General features: G+C 47.8%; 2 protein-coding genes across 8 annotated transcripts in view; one reads left to right on the top strand and one right to left on the bottom strand.

The window, feature by feature from the left end:
- Positions 1-2,574, bottom strand: part of MEA1 (male-enhanced antigen 1) — a 172,736-nt gene extending 170,162 nt beyond the window's left edge. Inside the window, exon 1 of one of the 2 annotated variants that reach the window (XM_077998459.1) lies at positions 2,565-2,574. The gene's annotated coding sequence lies outside the window, so the exon portion shown is untranslated. Of the gene's footprint in view, positions 1-2,371; positions 2,382-2,564 lie in introns of those variants that run through there. The other variant, XM_077998455.1, reaches the window with a different exon arrangement.
- CUL9 (cullin 9) overlaps positions 1-14,963 on the top strand; it is a 44,215-nt gene that overhangs the window by 1,755 nt on the left and 27,497 nt on the right. For 5 of the 6 annotated variants that reach the window (XR_013416371.1, XR_013416372.1, XR_013416370.1 and 2 more), the window contains exons 2-11: positions 425-1,028; positions 1,579-1,733; positions 2,076-2,576; positions 3,090-3,225; positions 3,376-3,569; positions 3,842-4,247; positions 4,648-4,840; positions 9,446-9,653; positions 12,906-13,102; positions 13,467-13,684. Coding sequence is in view for 3 of the 6 variants with exons in the window: in XM_077999893.1 (XP_077856019.1) it covers positions 434-1,028; positions 1,579-1,733; positions 2,076-2,576; positions 3,090-3,225; positions 3,376-3,569; positions 3,842-4,247; positions 4,648-4,840; positions 9,446-9,653; positions 12,906-13,102; positions 13,467-13,684 (2,803 nt within the window). In the remaining 3 variants the exon portion in view is untranslated. The remainder of the gene's footprint in view (positions 1-424; positions 1,029-1,578; positions 1,734-2,075; positions 2,577-3,089; positions 3,226-3,375; positions 3,570-3,841; positions 4,248-4,647; positions 4,841-9,445; positions 9,654-12,905; positions 13,103-13,466; positions 13,685-14,963) is intronic. The other variant, XM_077999894.1, reaches the window with a different exon arrangement.

Below are 14,963 nucleotides of genomic sequence, written 5' to 3'. Positions count from 1 at the left end.
CTCCTGCCTCAGCCTCCTGAGTAGCATATGCCACCACACCCGGCTAATTTTTGTATTTTTAGTAGAGATGGGGTTTCACTGTGTTGACCAGGCTGGTCTTGAACTCCTGACCTCATGATCTGCCCACCTTGGCCTCCCAAAGTGCTGGGATTATAGGTGTGAGCCACCGGGCCCAGCCAACTCTTCCATTTCTTAAATCTCTTTATCCCCTCACTGTCTTCACTCCATTCTCCTTCTGTTATAAATCCCAAAGTATGTTCAGCTATTTATTCCATCCTATTTTTTGCCTTTTCTGTTTGGCCTCCTAAATTCTACCATGCAGCCTACCGATCACCACCCACCTTCTCTGTGTCTCAAGATTCCACCCCCTCTGTATTTTTTTTATTTTCTCATACTGCCTTATCTTTCTCCTTATATATCCCAGGAGGTCAGGATGGTCGGGGAACGGCATGCTGGGGACCTCATGGTGCCTTTAGGGCCTCGGCTGCAGGCATATCCTGAAGAACTCATTCGACAGAGGCCTGGGCATGATGGGCATCCTGAATACCTGATCCGATGGAGTGTCCTGAAGTGTGGGGAAGTGGGCAAAGTGGGTGTGGAAGAAGGCAAAGCAGAGCACATCCTCATGTGGCTGTCAGCTCCTGAGGTCTACGCCAACTGCCCTGGGCTGTTAGGTGAGCGGGCACTATCTAAGGGACCTCAGCATGAACCAGCTGGGGTTTCAGGAAGCTTTCCTCGAGATCCAGGAGGCCCGGATGAAGTGGCAATGGGAGAGATGGAGGCTGATGTGCAGGCGCTGGTACGCAGGGCAGCCAGGCAGCTGGCAGAAAGTGGGACCCCAAGCCTCACGGCTGCTGTGCTCCACACCATCCACGTGCTCAGTGCCTACGCCAGCATCGGGCCCCTCACTGGTGTCTTCAGGGAGACAGGAGCCCTGGACCTGCTTATGCACATGTTGTGCAATCCTGAGCCTCAGATCCGCCGGAGTGCAGGCAAAATGCTGCAGGCTCTGGCAGCCCACGATGCTGGTAAGAGACAGCCAGGGAAGAAGGAAAACAATGGAGAAAATGGGGCCACAGGGAGTAAGAACAGAAAGAGGAGAGATTTCCTAGCTCTGTAAGAACACCTAGTATTTGGTGAATATCAATTTGATGCAAAGGAAAACTACAGATTCGTAGGCTATTTCAGGTATATAAAGAGGCTAAAATGATAGCCTCTGGCTTATCTGTTCATTCTCAGTGCATTGACCAGAGAAGAGAATAGGATTTATCTGTATTTTCGAAACTGGATTGAGATTTATTAGTTGGTTTTGAAATCAATTTGGTGGGTTACAACCAACATTTTTTAAAAAACTTAAGTCATTAGTGTGTAGCACTTAGTAGGGGTAAATTTTGTACCATAAAATATATTTCAGTTATATGTATGTATGTTTGTAACAGGTTACCATGTAAAACATTTCTTGCTGTGAGTCTTAGTAACAAAGTTTGAAAGCCTCTGGGATAGGAGATAGAATCTAGGAAAAGCAGGGAGAAAGCACTGGGGATTGAGGAGAAGTTATGGATTGGGTATGGATTACAGGGAGTCGGGCTCACGTCCTTCTGTCACTGAGCCAGCAAGATGGCATCGAGCAGCACATGGATTTTGACAGTCGCTATACATTGCTGGAGCTGTTTGCAGAAACCACATCCTCTGAAGAACACTGCATGGCCTTTGAGGGCATTCATCTGCCTCAGGTACACTACCAGCTGTAGGGAAATGCTGTGTACAAGGGCTGAGGCATTATTTCTGAAAACATGGTTCAGGACTGAATGTTAGCACCAGAGCCACCTGGGAACTTGTTAACATGAAGGTTCATGTCCTCCCTCTCAGCCCCTCTCCATTCAGAATTTCTGAGATGAGAACCCAGAAATCTGTGTCTTAAGACACTCCCTGTGCCTTTCTTACACAAATCAAAGTTGGAGAACTACAGGCCTGGGGAGAAGGCCTTTATTTTTCTGTAAAGGAGGATACTGGGGGGAAAGGGAGAAGCTAAAGCCAGGAAGAGATGAACCTGTCCCAAGTATTGTGCCTTACAGATCCCAGGAAAGCTGCTCTTCTCCTTGGTGAAGCGCTACCTTTGTGTCACCTCCCTCCTGGATCAGCTGAATAACAGTCCAGAGCTGGGAGCTGGAGACCAAAGCTCCCCGTGTGCCACAAGAGAGAAAAGCCGGGGACAGCGGGAGCTGGAGTTCAGCATGGCTGTGGGCAATCTCATCTCTGAGCTTGTGCGGAGCATGGGCTGGGCCCGGAACCTCAGCGAACAGGGCATGTCACCTCCCCGGCCAACCCGGTCCATCTTTCAGCCCTACATTTCAGGCCCCAGCCTTTTACTCCCCACCATTGTCACCACCCCCAGAAGACAAGGGTGGGTCTTCCGCCAGCGCTCTGAATTCTCCAGCCGTAGTGGCTATGGAGAATATGTGCAGCAGACGCTGCAGCCGGGGATGCGAGTGCGGATGCTGGATGATTATGAGGAGATCAGTGCTGGGGACGAGGGCGAGTTCCGGCAGAGCAACAACGGCATTCCCCCTGTGCAGGTGGGCAGCATGTGGTGGTGAGACACTGTTGGGAGTTTATTTTGGGGTGGGGTATAGCTGGGACTTCATACAGCGGACTCCTGCAGGCCACCCAAGAAGAAACCCCCTTGGGGAATTGGAATGATACAAGGGGGTTGGCATTTGCGGGGGGTGCATTTGGAGGGCTGAGAAAATGTGGCAGGGGTGTGGGGTGTGGGTGGACTGTAAGTTCATGGGAGACTCACCCAGGAAGCAGAACTGATAAATGGAGATACCTCCCCACCACCACCAGTGGAAGAGGCTAGGAAGGAATGTGGAAGCAGAGAACATCATGGTTAAGAAGAGGCAGGGCCCACTCCTGATAAGGGAAGGAAGCCTTTTGCCATATGGGGGTTTTTCCAGGCTTAGCCAGCTGTGTATGTGAGGGTGCGCCCCAAATCTATGCTTGGGCATGTCCTTTCAAGCCTTCACAGGCCAAGGCTCAGATGGTTGAGCCTTCTCTATTCTGCCCTCTTTCTTCCTCCCTCATACCAGGTTTTCTGGCAGTCGACAGGCCGCACTTACTGGGTGCACTGGCACATGCTGGAGATCCTGGGCCCTGAGGAAGCCACTGAGGATAAGGCTTCAGCAGCTGTGGAGAAGGGGGCAGGGGCTACTGTGTTGGGCACAGGTGAGCCTAAGAGGGGACATGGATAGCATGTCTCTGAACAGAGGAGTAGTGACTGGGATGAAGCCACTTCTGACCAGGAGCAGTCCTAGGGGTCCAGAAACGGACCCCATTCCTGAGGGGTGCTGATCCCCACCATGCCTGTGTCCTCAGCATTTCCCTCCTGGGACTGGAATCCTATGGATGGGCTCTACCCTTTGCCGTACCTCCAGCCCGAACCTCAGAAGAATGAGAGAGTGGGATATCTGACCCAGGCTGAATGGTGGGAGCTGCTTTTCTTTATCAAAAAGTTGGACTTGTGTGAGCAGCAGCCAATTTTCCAGAATCTTTGGAAGAACGTGGATGAGGTATTATAGGCCTGAGATACCTGGGGATTTTCTAGTAGGGTTAGAGGTGGGATTCTCTAGAAGGAGTTTCAGACAGGGGATACCACTAGGGGGAGGCTGGAGCTAGAGGTTAGAGTTAGGAGAAGTCCTGCTGGGGGGCGGAGGCAAGTGCTGTGAGGGTTTAGTATGTAGAAGGTGTGGGGGCGTGGTGGGGAGTGATCACCCTTCCCGTTACTGACCCCAAGACCTTTGTGTCTGCTTATCTCTTAAACGTATACCCCTTCTGTTGACAGACCCTGGGTGAAAAGGCCCTAGGTGAGATCTCTGTGTCCGTGGAGATGGCTGAGAGTCTGCTGCAGGTTCTCAGTAGTCGATTTGAGGGCAGCAATCTCAATGACCTGCTCAACTCCCAGATCTACACCAAGTATGGGCTGCTGTCTGATGAACGAAGCAGCTCGTCTACTTCACGAAATCACTCCTGTACCCCAGATCCAGAAGAGGAGTCCAAGTCAGAGGCCAACTTCTCAGAGGAAGAGACTGAGTCCCCCAAAGCAAAGGCCGAGGCCCCTAAGACAGAGGCCGAGCCCACCAAGACAAGGACTGAGCCCCCCATGGCACAGAGTGATTCGCAGCTGTTTAACCAGCTTCTGGTGACTGAGGGGATGACCCTGCCCACTGAGATGAAGGAGTCAGCCAGTGGTGAGTCAGGTTCTGGGAGGAAGCAATTGGAACAGGTCCTGGGTGGTCTCAGTAGAAGAAATGGATAGTCAGGATCGAAGGAAAACCATGGAAGAAGGTCATTTTTGCAGGAGAAAATGCCTTGGAACCATGTGTCCATCTTCTTCCTTTTGACCTTGATTGTATTTAATTAACCAGTGCTCCCTTCAGTATCTCTGGAAAAGGAGGGTCCTTTTTCTGTGGTGTCTTCATCTCCTTTGTTTGATCATTAGATCCCTGACACAGAATTGGAAAACTATGCAAGCTGCAGTAGCCGATAACGTATTTAAATATTGGTAGGATAACTGGGCTTGACTTTAAAGACTTCTAACTTCAAGGTGCCACAGTTCTTTTAGCCATTGCCTTTTCCCACCAATTTCAGAAATGGCCAGAGCCTTGCGGGGTCCCGGTCCTCGCAGCTCCCTGGATCAACATGTGGCAGCCGTCGTGGCCACTGTGCAGATATCCAGCTTGGACACAAACCTGCAGCTTTCAGGGCTCTGTGCCCTCTCTCAGGCTGTGGAGGAGGTCACTGAGCGGGATCACCCTCTGGTCCGTCCTGACAGATCACTGAGGTTAGCATATTGGGGAGGGAAGAGGTTTTGGTTGAAGCTGTAGGCAAAGGATGGTGGTAGAGGGGAAGGAGCTTTGAGATCACGAATTAGAAAAGCTGGGGATGAGGGAAGGCTCAGCCTGAGGAGCAGCCGAGCAGGAAGGTTGGATGTTTTAATGGCTCGTATTCTTGGAGCACTTCTGTTATGCCAGGCACTATGCTAGTATATATATATATTTTTTTGAAACGTAGTCTTGCTCTGTCACCCAGGCTGGAATGCAGTGGCCGGATCTCAGCTCACTGCAAGCTCCGCCTCCCAGGTTTACGCCATTCTCCTGCCTTAGCTGGGACTACAGGCAACCACCTTGCCCGGCTAGTTTTTTGTATTTTTTAGTAGAGACGGGGTTTCACCGTGTTAGCCAGGATGGTCTCGATCTCATGACCTCGTGATCCGCCCGTCTCGGCCCCCAAAGTGCTGGGATTACAGGCTTGAGCCACCACACCCGGCCAATGCTAGTATTTTACGTGCATTCTCTCATTAAATCCACCTAACATCGGAGGAAACGTTGGTAATATTTATCCTATTGGATGGGTGAGGAAACTGAAGCTTAGAGAATGTAAGTAACTTGCTTAGAGTTTTACAGATAGCAGAGCCAGGATTCAAACCTAGGTCTTTTTGGCTCTAGAACTGGAGTTTTTTCTCTTTCTTTTTCTTTTTTTTCTGTTCCTACTTTTTTTTTTTTTTTTTAACACATTAGACCTTAAAACCTACTTTATTTTAAACGTTTTTTCTACTTTTATTTATTTAATTAATTAATTTATTTATTTTTGAGATGGAGTCTTGCTATGTCATCATGCTGGAGTGCAGTGGTGCGATCTTGGCTCACTGCAACCTCTGCCTCCCGGGTTCGAGGGATTCTCCTGCCTCAGCCTCCTGAGTAGCTGGGGTTACAAGCATGTGCCACCATGCCCAGCTAATTTTTGTACTTTTAGTAGAGATGGGATTTCACCATGTTGGCCAGGATGGTCTCAATCTCCTGACCTCATCATCTGCCTGCCTTGGCCTCCCAAAGTGTTGGGATTACAGGCGTGAGCCACCACGTCCAGCCCTCTACTTTTAAGTTATACAAATAACATGCAACGTATTCTCATTTTATTTATTTATTTATTTTTATTTATTTACTTGTTTTTGAGACAGAGTCTCACTCTGTCACCCAGGCTAGAGTGCAATAGTGTGATCTTGGCTCACTGCAACCTTTGCCTCCTGGGTTCAAGCAGTTCTTATGTCTCAGCCTCCCAAGTAGCTGGGATTACAGGTGCCCGCCACCATGCCTAGCTAATTTTTGTATTTTAGTAGAGATGAGGTTTCACCATGTTGGCCAGGCTGGTCTCGAACTCCTGACCTCAGATGATCCAGCCTCCCAAAGTGCTGGGATTACAGGTGTGAGCCACCATGCCCAGCTGGATTCTTGTTTTAAAAGATCTGAAGAATGTAAAAGAACATAGGAAGACCGAAGTCCTTTCTCACCACTGTTATCAGTCTACTATATCCTATAGATTTGCATTTGTAATTGTGTGTTTGGAAATAGAGCATTTTCTGAGTCTGTGCTTTAGTCTATGTAATCACATTCTACATGTTTCTACAATTTTTTTTTTTTGCCCCCACTCAGTGCCTTAGAGGGCTTTCCATATCAGTCTGCATGGAGCTGCCTCATTATGTTTACTGCTGCATAGGACCCTGCAGTGTGGTTATCTCCAATTTCAAGTGCAGTGTTCTAACGGGTCTGTTTTTCCTTAACATCTGCCAACACTGAATATTGTCTTCTTTTTTAATCTGTCTAATTGGCAGCATTTTAAATGATTGGTATCTCTTTGTTTTAGTTACCTAGTTCTGGTAAAGTTAGGCATATTTGCATACATTTGTTCTGTTTTTTTTTTTTTTTTTCCTATAAATATTCTGTTCTTATCCTTTGTCCACTTTTTAATTGGATCTTTGCCTTTTTTAATGTATTTATAGGAATTTTGGTTATTCCTTTGTTATTTATGTTCCAAATATTTTGCTTGTCTTTTTAAAAATCATATTAGCTTTATTTTGTGGTTATAGAATAATACATACAGTAAAAAAATTAGAAAATTATTAAAATAAAAATTATCTGATCATATTCAAGTGAGATTGACAGAAAAAAAATCTGAAAGCCATTAAGGCAGAGACAATCACTGTTAACATGTGGGTAAACATCCTTACATATTTCTGTATCTATTCATATGTATTACCCATGTATATTGTCTAGTATATAAGAAATCATGGCCGTGGAAGGGGATATGTATTTAAAGCCTATTTCACACTGTTGTCATTATAAAACTTCTTAGAAAAGATAGATTAAAAGCAGAACTTTCTCAGTACCTTTATTTGCCTTCTTTCCCAGAAGTTCTCCTTCTGTGTTTTTTCCCCTCATAGTTCCCAAGCCACCTCCTCAGTTGGCGTCGCTGTCACTGTGAAGCAACAGTCAATACCTGCTATTTTCTCTCCTGACCCTCACCCTGATCTAGGGACTCTAGAGGCACTTCTTCCTCGTCTCTTAGATCAGCATTTCCACTGGCACCTTTGTCTAGCTCCTGCGCTTGTCTCGTAATTTTGTGTATAGTGTTTTTTTCATCATGCTAGAGTTTCAGACTGTTTGTTGCTACATTTTTCAGCTTTTTTATGGCTTCTAGATTTTGTGTCCTACTTAAAAAGATCTATTCTGTTCCAGGATTATAAAAATATTTCCCTATATTTTCCAAAAATACCCATGATTTTGTATTTTTAAAATTCATTTAAAAATTCATTTGCCGTTTATTTTTGCAAATGTTGTGAAGTAGAGCTCCAGCTTCATTGTTTTCATATGGATAGCCAGGTATCTCTAAATTGCATTGTGTGTGTGTGTGTGTGTGTGTATGTGTGTGTGTATGTGTGTTTTGTTTTGTTTTTTTTAGAGACAGAGTCTCAGTCTGTTGACCAGGCTGGAGTGCAGTAGCAAGATCACATAGCTCACACAGCCTCAAACTCTTAGCCTCTAGCAAACCTCCTTCCTTATCCTCCCAAGTAGCTGGGACTACAGGAATGAGCCACCACACCCAGCTAATTTTTTTTTGTTTTGTAGAGATGGAGTCTCACTATGTTGCCCAGGCTGGTTTCAAACTCTTGGCCTCAAGCAATCCTCCCACCTCATTCAACATTGCATTTTGTTTAATTAGTTATTTTGAGACAGAGTCTTGCTTTGTCGCCCAGACTGGAGTGCAGCGGTGCAATTCTCGTCTCGGCTCACTGCAACCTCCGCCTCCTGGGTTCGAGCGATTCTCCTGCCTCAGCCTCCAGAATAGCTGGGATTACAGCCCCACGCCACCATGCCTGGCTAAATTTTGTATTTTTAGTAAGAGATGGGGTTTCACCATGTTGGCCAGGTTGGTCTCGAACTCCTGGCCTCAAATGATCCCACTACCTCAGCTTCCCAAAGTGCTGGGATTACAGGTGTGTGTCACTGTGCCCACACATTATATTTTAAATGGTTTTTCCTTTTTTTTTTTACTGGCTTGTATACCACCCTTATCTCTCTTCTCATCTACTGATCTATTTAGCTACCCTATATCAGTTCCAGGGTTGCAGTTATTACAAGTTTATATTTATATTTTGATAATAATAGGCAAGTCTACCACTTTTTTTTTTTTTTTTTTTTTTTTTTTGAGACAAGGTCTCACTCTGTCAACCATGCTGGAGTACAGTGACATGATCACAGCTTGCTGCTGCCTTGACCTCCTAGGCTCAGGTGATCCTCCCACCTCAGCCTCACAAGTAGCTGAGACTACAGGCACAGGCCACTATGCCAGATAATTTTTTGTAGAGATGGAGTTTTGCCGTGTTGCCCATGGCAAAAGCCATGGGCTCAAACGATTCGCCCACCTCCAGTGCTGGGAGTACAGGCATGAGCTCCTGCGCCTGGCTACCACTATTTTTTTCTGAACATTTCCAAGGCCTGGATCTGCCTGTCACGGTGTTTTAAAAAACCTTTTAGGCCAGCACTTTGGGAGGCCAAGGCAAGTAGACTGCTTGAGAACAGGAGTTCGAGACCAATCTGGCCAACATAGCGAAACCCCGTCTCTACTGAAAAACAATACAAAAAATTAGCAGGATGTGGTAACACACACCTGTAGTCCCAGCTACTCGAGAGGCTGAGGCTTGAGAATCACTTGAACCTGGGAGGTGGAGGTTGCAGTGAGCTGAGATTGCGCCACTGCACTCCAGCCTGGCAACAGAGCAAGACTCCATCTCAAAAACAAACAAAACCACCTTTTCGGCATTTTGATTAGCATCACTTTGAATTTATAGATTTATTTGAAAAGATGAGCCAGAGTTTGTAAACATTTTTTCTACTGCCTCCTTCATTAGCTGAGGAGCCACAGGCAGTTTGGCTGCAGAGGGGAGGGGATTGGGGTGAGACTGGAGCAAGGAGAGCAGGTTTGGGTGGGGCAGAGAGGATGGACTAGCTCTTGGTGGATGGGATTGGTCAGGGATTCCGATGATGCCATGGCTGGGAGGTCAGGCAAGACTCCTTGGGATGGGGAACCCCAACGTCTCTTCTCTTGTCAGAGAGAAGCTAGTGAAGATGCTGGTGGAGCTGCTGACCAACCAGGTGGGAGAGAAGATGGTGGTGGTGCAGGCCCTGCGCCTCCTTTACCTGCTCATGACCAAGCACGAGTGGCGACCGCTCTTTGCCAGGGAGGGTGGCATCTATGCTGTACTGGTCTGCATGCAAGAATATAAGACTTCTGTCTTGGTGCAGCAGGCTGGGCTGGCGGTGAGTACGTTGGGCCTGGTGGGAGAGAACAATGGGCAAGACAGGCAGATTGGGGACTACTGATCTTGAGGAAATACTTTGGTGCTTCAGACCAGTGAGTAGATTTTGGAATGGAAAGATGGAGATGGATTTAAGAGTTTGATCCGGACATTCTTGGGGATTGAGTGTTTGGAAAAAGGAAAAAAGGAGTTTTGGAGTTATTTTTGGTGGAGACAGGATCTTGCTATGTTGCCCAGACTGATCTTGAACTCCTGGGCTCAAGTGATCCTCCCACCTCAGCCTCCCAAAGTGCTGAGATTATAGGCATGAGCCACTGTGCCAGGCCAGGAGGCTTTTTGTTTGTTTGTTTGTTTGTGACGGAGTTTCTCTCTGTTGCCTAGCCTGGAGTGCAGTGGCGCTGTCTCAGCTCACTACAACCTCCACCTCCTGGGTTCAAGTGATTCTCTTGCCTCAGCCTCCTGGGATTACAGGCATGAGCCACCATGCCCGGCCCAGGCCAGGGTTAAGAATGACTCCCAGGTGTAAAATTAAGCAGCAGGGTTGCATGAAGTGGCCGTTTACTGAGAGAGAATGTGGCAGGAGGAGGAGATATGGGGAGAAGGTCAGGAGTTGAGTTTTCAGGTTTGTTGAGTGTTCCTGCCTTTTTAGTTATGATTAGGTGTCTGGTTAAAAACTAATTTTCTAGATGTGACCAAAAAGTTTTTTTTTTCCTCTTTTATCCAAGTGGCACCCTTATGTAGAAAATACTCTGTTACTAGATTTGGGTAAAACAAAGCCAGCATTGCCATTGCCCAGAGAATCGGGAAGGAAGGCCCTTATCCAGAGTAGCTTACAGAAGAATTGGCTTACTGGTTACTCCAGACAGAAGTACTGGCAGGTAGGGTGGTGCAGGCAGAAGAGCTCTGTATAGCCTGAGGGTTCCTGAGGGAGACAGGCCGGCTTTGGCCAGAGCAGTTCTGAGAATGTATTCCAGTAGTATAATGGCAGCAGCATGAACGGGAGCACGCGTCCTCTTAGAGCAGGCTGTCCTGGGAGAGGCCAGGAGGCTCCCTTCCATTACCTTCCCTCCTGTTCCCTCTCCTCCTGTCCCCTCCCCTCCCGTCCTCTCTCCTCCTGTCTCCTCCCTCCCCTCCCCTCCTCCTCCCTCTCTCCCTCCCTCCCTCCCTCCCTCCCTCCCTTCCTTCCTTCCTTCCTTTCCTTCTTTTTTTTTTAACGGAGTCTTGTGCTGTCGCCCAGGCTAGAGTGCAGTGGTGCGATCTCAGCTCACTGCAACCTCTGCCTCCCGGGTTCAAGCAATTCTCCCACCTCAGCCTCCTGAGTAGCAGGGATTACAGGTGCGTGCCACCATGCCCAGCTTAATTTTTTGTATTTTTAGTAGAGACGGGGTTTCACCATGTTGGCCAGGATGTCTTGCTCTCCTGAGCTCATGATCCTCCCGCCTCGGTCTCCCAAAGTGCTGGGATTACAGGTGTGAGCCACCACATCCAGCCTGGGGGTACTTTTCTTTATGGGACCAAGAGCAGCCAGGCATTCATAGTCTAGACCATCATGCTCAAAGAATTCCCTGATCCTCTCAAATTACATGACCAAAACATAGCAATTGCCATCCACTATAGATCATGGCAAAAAAAATAAAAAATAAAAATGGCTGGGCATGGTGGCTCATGCCTGTAATTCCAGCGCTTTGGGAGACCAAGACGGGTGGAACACCTGAGGTAAGGAGTTCAAGACCAGCCTGGCCAACATGGTAAAAACCCTGTCTCTACTAAAAATACAAAATTAGCCGGGCATGGTGGTGCATGCCTGTAATTCCAGCTACTTGGGAGGCTGAGGCGGGAGAATTGCTTGAACCCAGGACAGGGAGGTTGCTGTGAGCTGAGATTGCGCCATTGCACTCCAGCCTGGGTGACAGAGTGAGATTTCATCTCAAAAAAATCTTGCCCTGAAATAAAATTATGTCATCTTGTTAATAACTTAAAGTCTACAGAACTCAGCTAACTGGGGCAGGGTGGTGTAACTACAGGGAGAAAGCTTCATTGAGAAGTAGAAGTTGCTTGGAGGGTCCAGGCCTTACAAGAGGGATTGTCCTGAGAATTATTTCTAGCCCAGTCCATCTCTCGTGGGTTTCTTGTAGAGAATCAACCCTTTCACCAGGAGAGACCATTTCCGCTGTGATTTTGCAGTATCTATTTTAATTTAATTTTTCTCTATAGTCCCAGCAAACAAGTTTACACGTTACAATTAATTTTTCCTATAATGCCAACCACTGCCTGTGAGACAACCAAGAAGTCTTGTCTAGAAGGGCTGGAGGCCGGGCGCGGTGGCTCAAGCCTGTAATCCCAGCACTTTGGGAGGCCGAGACGGGCGGATCACGAGGTCAGGAGATCGAGACCATCCTGGCTAACATGGTGAAACCTCGTCTCTACTAAAAAAATACAAAAAACTAGCCGGGCGAGGTGGCGGGCGCCTGTAGTCCCAGCTACTCGGGAGGCTGAGCCAGGAGAATGGCGTAAACCCGGGAGGCGGAGCTTGCAGTGAGCTGAGATCTGGCCACTGCACTCCAGCCTGGGTGACAGAGCGAGACTCCGTCTCAAAAAAAATAAATAAATAAAAATAGAAGGGCTGGATACTGGCTAAGGCCAGGAGACACAGGTTTTGGAGACTTGGCGTATAGGTGGTAATTGAAGCAATGGGAATGAACCTGGTTGCCTCAGTGTGGGTGAGTGCAGAGTCCAGAGAAAGGGGACAAGGAACCTCAGTTCCTTGGGGCAAAGGAACACCAGAGAGGTAGGAGAAATGCCAGGAGGATGTGAAGTCATGGAGCTCAAGGGAAGAGAGATTTTGCAAAGGAAGGAGTGCAAGTGAGATGGGAGCCAACTGTGAGAAGCCCCTGAAGACAACTAGATGCTGGGAGGGGCACCATCCTGAGGGGAAGATACAGGAGGGGTGGCTGTCCCACTCCGGTAGCCTTGGTGCTGCGAGCCTGGGGCCGAGAGGAGTGGAAGGCTGATTTTACCATCCAGTCTCAGGGTTTTTTGTTGTTTAGTTTCTTTTTTCTTTTCCTTCCTCCCTGCCTCCTTCCCTTTCTTTGTAGTGTTTGATATCCCATCACTACCTCTTCCATTTCTGTCTCCTATTCTACCTATTTGCAAACAGCTCAGGTGCCCCAAAGTTTGAGGTCTAGAATGAGGCTTCCCTTTCCTCATGGTGGCTTTGCCCCCTCCTCACTCTGCTCTCACATCCCCCTCACAGGCACTGAAGATGCTGGCCATCGCCAGCTCCTCGGAGATCCCCACTTTTGTTACTGGCCGAGATTCTATCCACTCTTTGTTTGATGCTCAGATGACCAGAGAGATCTTCGCCAGCATCGACTCAGCTACACGCCCGGGCTCTGAGAGCCTGCTCCTCACTGTCCCTGCAGCCGTGATCCTGATGCTGAACACTGAGGGGTCAGGGCGTTACCCTCCCAACTCCAGGCTCCTGCTTAGTCCCAAACCCTGCTACTCCTGTGCTCCAGGCTCATGTTCTCCACAGAAATTCCCCTCGTGTTGTCACCTCTGGATTAAGCAATTGTTGTTGGAAGAGAATGCAAGTGGATTGGGGATAGGGAGATTCCCAGAGAGGGCAGAGACACACTGACCTCCCTTTATGGGTTTGGGAGGAGTGGCCTGAGGTCAGGGGATCAGATGTCCTGGCTCAGAGGGCCCACTGGAGCCCTTTGCTCCCTAGCTGCCCAGCCCTCTGTGCTTGCTTTGCTGCTTCCATTGCATTCATGGTCTCTAAGGTTCTTCCTGGTCACCTCCCTCCTCCCAGGTGCTCTTCTGCAGCGAGAAATGGCTTGCTCCTGCTCAACCTGCTTTTGTGCAACCACCACACTCTGGGAGACCAGATTATAACCAGAGAGCTGAGAGACACGTTGTTTAGGCACTCAGGGATAGCACCAGGGACAGAACCTATGCCTACCACACGCACCATCCTCATGATGCTTCTCAATCGCTACTCAGAGCCGCCGGGCAGCCCTGAGCATGCAGGTATCATTGTGGAGGGGTGGTTTTGCAGAGGAATCACACAGTGCCAGCCAGTGACCATGAAGGCTAAAGTTTACATATCAGCTCCTTACTGGAAAGATACAAGGAGACTTCAGGAAATGAGTGAGCATTGTGGTGCTCAAGTTAGGTCTTAAGTAGAATTTCCCAACCAAGAAGAGGGAGACTGTGGAATATGTGCAAGGAAATTGCTGTTGCCCAGGCTGAAGTACAGTGGCACGATCTCAGCTCACTGCAATCTCCGCCTCCCGGGTTCAAGGAATTATCCTGCCCCAGCCTCCTGAGTAGCTGGCATTACAGGCGCATGCCACCATGCCTGGCTAATTTTTGTGTATTTAGTAGAGACAGGGTTTCACCGTGTTGGTCAGGCTGGTCTCGAACTCCTGACCTCGTGATCTGCCCGCCTTGGCCTCCCAAAGTGCTGGGATTACAGGCGTGAGCCACTGTGCCTGGCCTAAGTTTGACTTTCTCTTCACAGAATAGGGAGGCCTTCTTAAGAGGAATTATAATTTATGGTACAGAACGCTTGTGCCTGGAAACATTAAATGTTGATACTGGGGAAGAAACCCTTTGTGATTGAAAAACAAGTGAAAACCTAGAAGTACGGAGGGATATTGAAATAGGAAATATGTGGCAGGATGCAATAGCTCACGCCTTTAATCCCAGCACTTTGGGAGGCTGAGGCAGGCAGATCACTTGAGGTCAGAAGTTTGAGACCAGCCTGACCAATATGGTGAAACCCCGTCCCTACTAAAAATACAAAAATTACCCAGGCACGGTGGTGGGTGCCTGTAATCCCAGCTACTTGGGAGGCTGAGGCAGGAGAATCGCTTAAGTGCAGGAGGTGGAGGTCACAGTGAGCTGAGATCACGCCACTGCATTCCAGCCTGGGTGACAGAGTGAGACTCCATTTCCAAAAAAAAAAAAGAAAAATAGGAAATATGTATGTATCTTTTAGTCTGTGTACCTAAAGCCACCATGCAGGTAGTACAGGAATGTAATCATCATAGTTAATATTTACTATAACTAACATTTAATAATACGACTATAAGAGATTTAAAATGTCTTGTGTTTAACTTGACAATGCTTGCTATACTAGGTTTTTTTTTCAAATGTGATTAGGTTTGTATTTGGGATCAGGAAAGAAAGTCCCCCATAGTTTGGTTAAAAACTGTAGACATCCTCAATATAGAAAGAAAATTTTGGGGTGATTTTCTGGACCTCCCCAGTTCTCGGTTTGGCAAACTGTTAAGACTCTTCATCC

This window comes from Macaca mulatta, chromosome 4 (genome assembly GCF_049350105.2).
Source record: "Macaca mulatta isolate MMU2019108-1 chromosome 4, T2T-MMU8v2.0, whole genome shotgun sequence".
Classification (NCBI taxonomy): Eukaryota; Metazoa; Chordata; class Mammalia; order Primates; family Cercopithecidae; genus Macaca; species Macaca mulatta.
The sequence above is the reverse complement of the archived record's forward strand: the minus strand, read 5'-3'. Positions and strand labels throughout refer to the sequence as shown.